Source organism: Hippocampus guttulatus, chromosome 17 (genome assembly GCF_054856545.1).
Source record: "Hippocampus guttulatus isolate MCC_2025c chromosome 17, RoL_Hgut_1.0, whole genome shotgun sequence".
NCBI lineage: Eukaryota > Metazoa > Chordata > Actinopteri > Syngnathiformes > Syngnathidae > Hippocampus > Hippocampus guttulatus.
The window spans coordinates 8,765,301-8,776,390 of record NC_141277.1 but is presented as its reverse complement, the minus strand read 5'-3'; the positions used below and the strand labels follow the sequence as shown (position 1 = coordinate 8,776,390).

Below are 11,090 nucleotides of genomic sequence, written 5' to 3'. Positions count from 1 at the left end.
TTTTAAAAAACACTCGAGGGGGCGGAGAAATGTATCCATGTACTGTCTCTTTAAGCAGCTGGATCATTGTCGTTGGACACGCCCATTCTCGCTGCCTACACTCTCACAGTGTTTGTTCACTCGTGTGAGATGGGAACTCACGCAGCCGCTGCATTACGACCAATCTGCCGGAGGAACGCGGATTAAAATACATTACCATACACACGGGGTAAGAAAATGAAGCGACTACCCGAACGTCGGACTCCCACTGGACCGCTGCCACGGGTTTTACACCAGTCCGATCCTGCGTTTCCTTGCGTGCAGTCCTTGTGATCCTTTCTCCTTACGCTCTGCCGGCACAAAGGCGCAGCAGCACCTGAGACTGGAGCCAAATGGTCGGCCAGGAGTGAGCGGACCTGTCGGTGCTACCAATTCCGGACCGACTGACACACACCGCCGGCAAACCAAGAGACGGTTTATTTCTTTGACATTTTCTTTCGGGATTCGTTTCGAACTGACACTGGACATGAAGGAAGATTTTTTTTAATTCCTTCTTTAAAGTGACATATGCTGGAATAATGCATGAGAAAAAAATACATATTTTTTTTCTTCCATGATGTCTCCTTCTCCTTCATCCGGTCCTCCTCATGAACAGCCGTTGTGTTGTCCAAAAATGGATGTGTTGCCCACGAAAAGTGTCATCAATTTGTGTTGGTGAGCAGGTCATCTAAAGGCCTGTTGAAAACACTATTTAACTGCAGGTGAGCTGTTGTTGTGAAGAAAGATTGTGTTGGATTGGTCAAATAAGCCCCAATATGGTAGAGCCGGTGGGATTCATCGAGGCGTGGAAGGCTCAATTCCCAGAGTCGGAGCCCCCCAAGATGGAGCTGAGGTCTGTGGGAGGTATTGAGCACGAGCTGGAGAGATGCAAAGCATCCATCAGGAGACTGGAACAGGAAGTGAACAAAGAACGCTTCCGCATGATCTACCTGCAGACCCTCCTGGCCAAGGAGAGGAAAAGCTACGACAAGCAGCGTTGGGGCTTTAGGAAAACGCCTCTCAACGAGGGGGTGGACCCTGCTGCCTCTCAGGGGGCAGAGTCTCAGCAGCCACACATGCAGGAGACGGGTGGAGTGGGTTGCGGCGGTTACGGTGCCACTCCTATTGTGGACAGAGGCCGCTACCAGCCTCATGGAGATGGAACAGGCAGATCCAAACCTCGACCCCCACCGGCGAGGAAGTCGGCATCCCACGGAGACGGGCTTGAGTCGGCTTTCGAGGCCCCTCAACAGGCTGAGTCGACATCCTGCGACAATCTGGATGGCCTCTCGCCTTCCAAGCAGAGAGGGGGCATCTCCGCGTCGCCCCGTAGGCCGGCGCTTCCACCCCTGGACAAGGATCTGCCCTGTGACCCTAAAGACAAGCTTGGGATGGGCCTCGGTGTGGCTGCTCTAAGGTCCAACTTTGAGAGGATCAAGCGGACCAACTCTCACTCTGTGGGCGATAAAGGTCAAGAGAAGCAGCCGCCACTCCCGCCGCCACCTTTCTACACCAACATGGAGTTCCACCACGACAGGGGGTTGGTTCGGGTCAATGACCGCGAAGTCTCGGACAAGATCAGCTCCCTGGGGAACCAGGCCATGCAGATGGAGCGGAAGAGATCATTGCACTCACTGCCTGGTAACCTGGCAACCGTGGCAGGGGAGCTCCGCGCCAGACCCGTATATCGAGGTCGGTCCACTGAAAGCACATGTGGCTACGATGCTGAATATGAAGACGGTGAACCCAATCAGAGACATCAACGATCCAACGGTGGTAAACCTCCACCTCCGCCTTGGCAACCTTCTGATTTCCAAGCCTACTCCAGCGTCTACGTCGGTGGCGTGATGATGGGCGAAGGTGGCGGTGGCGACGGCCGAGGCGGTGTCCAAATGAGAGACCACGGCGGAGGCGATGACCACCTCCTGACGTGGCCCCGCCGCTCTTACTCCCCGGGGAGCTTTGAAGACATCGGCGGAGGTGGCGGCTACACGCCGGACTGCAGCTCCAACGAGAACCTGACGTCCAGCGAGGAGGACTTTTCGTCGGGTCAGTCCAGCCACGTTTCGCCCAGCCCGACCACGGCCTTTCGACGGCCCTTCCGGGAGAAAAGCCGCTCGCCGTCGCAGAACTCCCAGAATTCCCAGCACTCATTCGACAGCAGCAGCCCCCCGACGCCGCAGTCGCAGAAGCGCCATCATCGACAGCAGGGGGGCCACGTGGTCATGTCGGAGGCCACCATTGTCAGCGTTCGTAAAACCGGTCAAATCTGGCCACCCGCTGTACATCACGGAAGAACATCGCATGATAACAGTTTCCATGGAGACCACCTTGGTAAGTGACCTATGTGTCAAACATTTCTCTTGTGAATGTCGCCTCTGCCTCAGATGTTAGCCTCACGTGGGAGAAAGCAATCTACTGCTGCTTATTCCTGGAATGTCACTCGGGTGGGAGAACAACGGCACTCAGTCTGTGTTGAAGCAGCCTTTTCTCACATGTGATCAGAGTCTGGAAATTCAATCACAGCTGTCTGTCTGACTAAATGAAGCCGTAAAACTAGTGATGGAGCGGAGTAAAAGTGGAGTACATAAACAAAAAGATGTCTAAATGTAGTACATATACATTAGACAGATAATCGTGCCTAAATTTTGCATTTTTCCCCTTGTCTGACCCAAGTCCGTCGAGGCCAGTTAACTCATTCACTCCCAAAGACGTTTTTAAACGTCTTTTCAGACTTGATCCAGAATTGGCTGGTACTGAATGAGTTAATAGGAAATCCAAAGAAAAAATTATCCTGTGGGACCGAATATATTTAGTGACCTTTTCTCCCCAATCTATTCAGAAAACCGTTGAGGCCCACAATCATAAATGCTATCTTGTGTGTGTGTGTGTGTGTGTGTGTGTGTGGTTATCACTAAATTGGGATTCCGAGATTGCGATTTGAGATGAAATGATAGCTAATTAGGAAGTGAGCAAGTTCCTTGAGTTTATGCCTAGTCTGGGCAAAAAATAGAGAGGCAACAATTGTGTTGAGTGTTTGTGTTATAGGTCACCCACATCATTCACTATAGTATAAATAACAAGCAGAGTTTACAACTGCATTGTAGTTACTAGCTAATCTAACAGTTAGCCTAGCTCTGTTGTATTTTTTTCTGCTCCTACTCGTTCTTCTTTTGTTGTATTCTCCGGCTGTCTGGATGACATGTGACATTCTGCTGCCCCTGCAGGTCATTTTGGTACTACAACAGAAATCAGTTTTTGGCAAGAAGACTTGCCTTGTGATTGTTGGTGGAAATATGTGTGTGTACTGTGCTGGTTATCTGATGGGGACGTCACCCACTATAAGAGGAGTAAAAATATACTTGATGGCTTCTGTGTCATGTGGGGTCTCGCACATTTGGAAAAAAAAATCACTTAAGAAGTTTTAAAAAAATCATGATGCGTGTATCAGGATTAAGGCATTGGAGGAAAGAATATCCCAGTGTATTGCATGATTATTTTGCCTCGGTGGAGATTCACACAGTTCTGGGTGTTCATTTTCTTCATTTCAACTTTAAGTGCTAAATTTCGTTAGCTAATACAGCTTCTTCACTCAATGCTGTGTTTAGCTTTGGGTGTAATGATAATGTGAGGCACACTTGATCCTCAATTCAGAGTGAATGCATATTTATGACATCAATATTCTCTGATGTGGTACAGCCTGAAATCAGTTTCCTGTCTGTGCATCTCTAGTTTATTTATTTGAACTGAGGTGCTGCCATTGTGGCCATGCTGAAATCAAATGTGAGGGTATTTTTATATATATATTTTTTGTGCCTTGTTTTGCTCCCCCAGGCAGGATGTGATGGGCAGAGTAGTACAAGAGCTCACATCCTGTATGGAGGAACATTTGCAGTCAATGTAAAAGATGCATCGAAGTGATTTTCAGAGGCAAAACATTGCCAAAACCATTAAGAGAGTGCCCAGTTAGCAAAACCAAAACAGCAAATGTAGCTCGGTTACAGCTGCTGCGTTGAGGATTATCACTGCACTGTCTGCTCCCTTTGTTTTAGCATCTTTTCCACCACAATGAGCTCAGTGGGGAGGAAGACGGAGCATTGGGTGGGTGTGGTGGGGAAGGGTGGATATATGTTTCAGACTGATGTATTAAGCGGGATCATCTAGATTGGTGAAATAAGAAGTTGGTGAGGCACCCTGCAGAGTTGGACCCCCGCTTTCTCCCACGCATGTAGAAAGCTGATGAGGGCCGAATGGGCATCGTGCTGACAGTGAAGGCGATGATAATAAATGTTGCATCATTTCTGGCGCTGATGTTGCATCGTCGGAAGCCAAGCAAGACACTTTTGAGTGCGCGAGGCAGAGCTGTCGCCTTTCGCTCGACTGGTCAAGATAGGCCCAGAGGGGAAGATCTCGCTCGTTACGTAACACACACACACACACACACACACACACACAAAACAAGACGAGAACAATACACACGTTATTTGCTTAAACACCTTGAAGCCACCTGGCCCTCAGCACGAGCTGTATGAGTATTAAGACGAGGTCGCAGACAGCAGTGAGACGCCATCGCTGAATGTGTTGGAATGCTTTGTAGGTTAATGCAAGGAGAAACAAAATAATATGAAAGAGGCTGTCTGATGATGAGGGCAATGGAATTATTTGCTTTTTTACACTATGTCTGCAACTTGCGACCTGTTCCATCAAGAGTTCGAATGTGCATGCTTAATTTTTTTTCCCCGAGGCTTGGGACCATCAGTGGTTGGGAATTGCGGGACTGGTTGGGAATCAAACCTTGGCACTGCAGTTAAGCCGGTAGCATATAAGGTAGTAAAACAGAGAAAGTTTTTCTTTGAAAACAAAAACGATAATGGTAATACAGTGGAAATTGCAAACAGGAAATGTACTTATGGAAATAAAGAAGGTCTTCAGGTAACAGCAGCAACCACATACAGTATCATAAACAACACACAACCAACTGGAGAACACAATGGTAAAATAATACATCATACTGATTGCAAGGTTGTACGTTTATAGAGGTATTGCCGCACTATTGGATGCATGAATCATTTGATCCTGGTCTGGCCTGTTTGTGTGTGTGTGTGTGTGTGTGTGTGTGTGTGTGTGTGTGTGTGTGTGTGTGTGTGTGTGTGTGTGTGTGTGTGTGTGTGTGTGTGTGTGTGTGTGTGTGTGTGTGTGTGCGCGCGCGCGCGTGTGTCAGGAAAGAAAATGAGATCAGATTTGTGCAAAGGTTGAATGAAAGTGATTAAGCATTAGGATTACTACTGCTAGCTTGCCTGTCCACCACTATTGCTTTGAAACATGAAGTGAGGTGGAACATCTAGCAATATTGCATCTTGCTAGGAAAACACACTGACTTCCTCGCCTTTTGCAGTGAATAAAGTGGTAGGAGAAAGGCCTACGTCTCTGCCCCCTGCTCAGACCATTGATGTTTTTGGAAGGCGTCCTCACTGGAAGCCGCCTCGGGCATTTTGTGCTTCAAAGTGATCATCTTTGCTTCATGATTTCATTGTTTTTGCTTTTGAATCAAAGCAGCTGGGTTTGGTTCCCTGGCACTCAAACCCTAATAAGCATGACCGTCATCGAAAATGGATGGATGCACCTCATGTTGTTCTTTCCACACCAAACTCCAGCCTCTGCTGTTGTTTTTCCACTTCCTGTGTCCAAATACTTTTGTCCTTGAAGTGAAGGTAGCTCGAAAGAAAACAGAGCTGGTGTTGCGCGTTTATCTGTCTCAGGGGTGGGAGAGATTTTCTCCACAAATCCTGTAAGAAGCCAGTGATGAGTGTAGGTGACAGTGTGCAGTGGCATTGCCAGCGTGTAAGCTGGCTGCCAGACTGGATCGCAGGAAGTCACCGTGCACTTCCTCTCTCAGGGATGTGCTTTGTGTGTTTGTGTGACTCGACGGCATCACCACCTTATCGTGGCACTTTGCACGTCTCCATGACCCCGATGAGCTATATCGGCCGGAGTCCCGCACTCCTGGCAAGGCCACCCAAGCCGAACAGGTCGAAGGGTAGAGGCCAGACTAAGAGTGATCCCAAACCTGCACCTGGGGACTTGCATAGGCGGAGTCCAACAGACCGGACCACAGGACGCGCCCTGCAACTCCTGCCAGGAGAAGGTCGTCATGGGTTCCCTCATGCCACTGGAGGTTCACCTGGTAGGAGTGAAGAAGTTGGAAGTTACGCCCTACCTTCTTGGCCGAAACATCTTTGGTGGATTGGACACACGATCTGCATGCTTGACCACCGCCTTCCCCCGCCAAGTCCTCTACGGACAACTGAGAGGTGCAAAGCGCTCTGCCGCGGAGCAAAAGCGGCGCCTTCTGGACTACACAAGGGACCTCCTGAAGCGAGCCAACATCAACACCACGCCGCTTGAAACTCTGGCAGTCGACAGATCAGCCTGGCACATAACTCGTCCCACTGCAGTTTCACAAATACACCGCGACCGATGAACCGAGAGGCGCATTCAACAACACCAGCGGGCGGCTCGTGTCCCAGTGGAATTCAGGTTCCCCTGCTCCATCTGCGAACGGTCATGTGGCTTAAGGATCGAACTCAACGCCCACGGGAAGTGCCACTGGCGACATTTAAAAAAAATATATATCCAAAATCGGAATTTATGATTATTATTTCCAAAATCCAAATAAGGCCAACCAAAACCCTCGTGAGTATTTTTTGGCGATAAGGGAGAATGGCAGCCGATGAGTGAAAAGATATAATCGTCACAGGAGACCAGCAACATGCCACGCCAGGCATTCAAGATAATAACCCCGGATTAACTGGACAATTTCTTTTCATTTTAGCATCTGTCTGTACATTGCTTGCAAGCAAAACCCTGATAGTAAAATACACTTGGAAAATCCCTTCTGGAAACTCACCCCCGGTAAGCCCCTTCCTTCTTCTCCCTCCTGGCCCAGCTCATATCGGCCGCTGAGTTTATGGGGACTGGCGAGCGCAGGCCTTTTGCTGTGTTTTTCTGTTTGTTTTCTTTTTTCTTTTTTGTGTATCCTCGGTAAGATGCACAGGGTCGTAAAACACAACAAGCTTTCGAAAGCCATAGGGGAGATAGTGTGTGTGTGGGGGGGGGGGGGGGGGTGTATTTATAAAGACCTGCTTTATTTACTGCGTGGATCCGCATGTTAGATGGCTGCTTATGAAAATGAATAACCGATAACGCCTCATTTGTCTTTATTATCTGGCCCTCCGGTCTCGGCAACAAAGGGGAATTCCGCCTATTTTACATGAACATTTACAGCATGTCGGCAGCTTGTGAAAACTGTCGTTGGGCCATGTCCTCGGCGTCTCTGAAGCTTTGTCAAGTGCAACGGGACCTCTGAAACTAATGCTTCTCCGGAAGTATTGTTCCAATTAATGGACAATTAATTGCCATCGTAAAACACTTCTTAACTGTAGACCACGTTTTGATGAATAATTTAACGGTGAACTGTCATACAAATGTGGAGAAGTTAATCACTATGTAACACAGCCAAAATACGGTAAAACTATTCGGGATGTTGGCCTACCGAAACTGGCATCACAAGGCAGGAATAACGTAAAGCATCCACTTCACTTCATGCAAAATAAATATTGTATGTTGAGTCTGATGGGAAAATCGAATGCATATTAATTTGCTGTCAACATAAACCATCAATGGATTTGTCGTCTTCGGTTTGTTCAGCAAGTACGTAATTTAATGATTAAAGTAATTCCAACGTAATCCACCGGTGGACATAAGCAGTCACTGTAGTGACACACACACACACGTCACCCACATGTTGTCTTCTGGATTGGGGCTGGGGGGCGGGGCCGCTCAATCCAAAAGCAGTCTAGTCATGTGAACAAGTAACATTTAATCCGCCCTCTTTTGTCTGGGAATTACAAACTAATTCCGATTAACATTAGCCTTTCGCCTTTCTCATGTAACACACCATGCTAATGCGCCATGTCCTATTTCACGTGGCCTGAGCTTCCGTGAAACGACTGGTTGCTTGCTGATGTGAGTTGAACAAAATAGAAACATACTTTCACTGAGGTCAAATAAATGGCTGTTTTATTTTATTTTTATTTATGTATTTATTTTAATTCCTATCTCAGTAGATTATGACAAATCCAGTTTATGCACTACGTTGCATCTTCATTGGCAATTGATCATTTACCTCCATTGGAATCGCAAGCTAGCAAATGGCTGGGTACCCTTGCGGCTTCATTTCCACTTTACAAGTGGGGGATGAAAACCAAGGAGTGATCAAGGTCACGACCCCCCCCCCAGGATTTACAGGGCTCTCACTGTAATGATCTGGTGGGGGTTTAACTGCAGAAAGTCTATAAAGCAACACGATCAATGGCAAATGTCAGCAGCAACAGGCCACTTTGTTACAGAACAGCTTGGACCAATGCGTTCTGGCCTCCCCACCATCACTTGGGCAAAACCGCGCGCACCTCTAATTATTTGGTGACACAAAACACTGTGCCGTTTCAGCATCTGGAGCTACAGAAGACCTTAAGGATAAAGTGGAACAGATATTAGGAAAACTGACTCTACAGTCCGAAAATTGCTGACGTTTTCATTCCCAAAATGTTCAATAATGATTCCTAACAGATTGATTCCAAATTCTTTCTAGAAAGTATTCCCAGGTGACTAACGCCATATTTTCCCTTCCTATTGGTTTCACAACCAGGTGTCCCAATACTATTGTCACACCGACATCACTGTGGCCCCGTGGCCCCGCTGCTCCAAACTCCCCGACTCATTGTGCTGTGTTTGCTGTGGGCAGCTCGATGGCTTTGCTCAATAAATAGCAGTTGTTAATCACTGCCGATGCTCTTTGTGCTTGTGTGTTTGTGTGTGTGAGAGAGAGAGGTGGGTTGTAGTGAGACTGCAGAAATAAAGTAGCCGTGCTGTAAAACTAAAAAACACATTATCTGGCTAATGAGCAAAGTGGTTGCCTGTTGGCAGCCGACTCTTCCTTTGGCAAGTGCGCTGGAGCAGAGTTGGAGGGAAAAAGGTTTTAAAAACAACACTGTAAAAAAACGAAAAAAGAAGATTGAACTCGATTTGTTCCAGGCTGGGCACCGACTTTGATTCCTTTCGCGTGTCGTAACTGGATAGTAATTGCATAGTTTTGCTTTAAGATGATACATTTCATTTTTAAGTTATGAGTATACCTTTCGCATGAATAAAACTGTAACCACCAAATTGCTTTGCCTTGCCTTCACTGCCGCTAACCTTCAATTGTGGGTCTTGCTGCCTTCACATGCCGCAGTAAGTGAAACACATGCTCTATTGGTGAAAGGAGACTTTGATTCTCTCATCTTTCATCTATAACTGCTTCAAACAACAAAGCGTATGCAGGAATAGTGGTTACAATTGCATGACTGTCCATGTCTTAAAGTTATGTATTGTGTTATACAGTGGTACCTCAACTTCCGAACATTTCATGAACGCAACATACTTATCGCTGCTCTGCCATTGGCTATTACCGAGCATCATCGTGGCATCCCATTGGCTAAAATGGTGATGTTTGCCTTGGACATTTTCAAAGGATTGTTAAAGGCCGACGAAGGCAAACGTTTTTGGATCAGTTTCATGACAAAACGCCAGGCAAAAACCACTTCTGAGAGAGAGCATGCGCGAAAGAGGGCAAAAAAGGATGAGGATGCAGTTCGAAGTTAAATGACCATTTTCTTTATTCTTTGTTTTTTACCTTATGCACGACTCTCATTTATTGTGCAATAATCTAATTGTACCATATATTTGTTACATATTTTGATGCATTTTTATGCTTTTGCAAACATTTATGTCTGAATTATGGGGGGGCGGGGGGTCTTGGAACGGATTAGGTCATTTACATGGAAAATGTTCTAGTTAAGAAATTTCTTCCAGAACCAATCAATTTCATAAGTAGAGGTACCACTGTATTACCGTATTTTGTTATTTCATGTTAACTCTTCTATAAAGCGCTTTGTTACAACTGCAGCTGTTGTGAAAGCCAGATATAAATAAAGATGCATTGTTCTGGCTTGAGATCTGGCCTTTGACTTGACCAGTTAGGATTCAATTCATTTGCCTTCTGAAGGTCTTAGATTGTTTTCACAGTATGCCCATAACCGGGCTTGAAGCGACTAGTCGACACGTTAGACTTTTCCACCTCGCAATGACGCATAGAGCTCGACGTCGACTCATCGCCGAGCAGGTGTTTTGCCTTCAACAACACGTAGGCAACCAGCAAGCATTGCGTCAAGCGTGTGGAAACGGGGGCAAACACGTTTTTCAAATTTCAACCAAATAGAGCAACGCTTTCTTACTCGCCGAACGGCAACAAAATTGAAGGCACCGAGAATCACAAACAAAAGCAGTAAGTGTAGGCGAAATGGAAGTGTTGTGTAGCTGTGAAACCTCGTGAAGCTGAAAATCTTAAACGTCCTTCTCACTATCCATTGTGGTGGTTTATTTTTATATTTTATAGTGTCATGTAAACAGTCTTGACCACAATCTGGTCTTGGCAGACGTTTGCTCACTACTGAGTGCCCGCGTTTAAATATTGCGAATGAAAAGCAAGTCTGTGAAAGTTATTATGGTGGGGCTCGAAAAGCTTTCGGGGTAATTTCGGGACCAGATCAGAAGAGGAGGGAACGATCCAAGTGGAAGATTCTTCAGGGAGTCTAGCAGTATAGATGCGAAGATTCAGTTGAAAGAAAAAAAAAATCATTTCAAGCTGACAATGTCATTTATTTGATATTTGTTGAGCTTCTTTCAGTAGAGGGAGTGGTTGAATGTGAACTCCTGGGGAAGATCACATTTCATGTTGTGTTCTGCCCCCCTCCCTCATCTCTTCCCTGAATGGCCTTCGGTAACAACCATCCTTCTGCGATATCTCTTTTCTGTCACTTTATACCCTTTCCCCAGTCCGCCTCCCCCTTTTATGTGTGCCTCTTTTGGCTTGTGCACCGCCTGCAGCAAACTTGGCAACAAAAGACATCGATTTTGAAACCTGGTTGACCAACGGCAATTGAGAAAGTCCACTTAAAGAGATGGAACTTTTT

At 46.5% G+C, this 11,090-nt stretch overlaps 1 protein-coding gene across 2 annotated transcripts in view; it reads left to right on the top strand.

Moving 5' to 3' along the window:
- Positions 1-101: 101 nt before the first annotated feature.
- The window catches only part of bcr (BCR activator of RhoGEF and GTPase), a 60,151-nt gene continuing 49,162 nt past the window's right edge, over positions 102-11,090 (top strand). The window contains exons 1-2 of one of the 2 annotated variants that reach the window (XM_086135111.1): positions 102-208; positions 344-2,352. In XM_086135111.1, coding sequence (XP_085991237.1) covers positions 795-2,352 — 1,558 coding nt within the window. In that variant the 5' untranslated portion in view covers positions 102-208; positions 344-794. Of the gene's footprint in view, positions 2,353-11,090 lie in introns of both variants that reach the window. The other variant, XM_086135110.1, reaches the window with a different exon arrangement.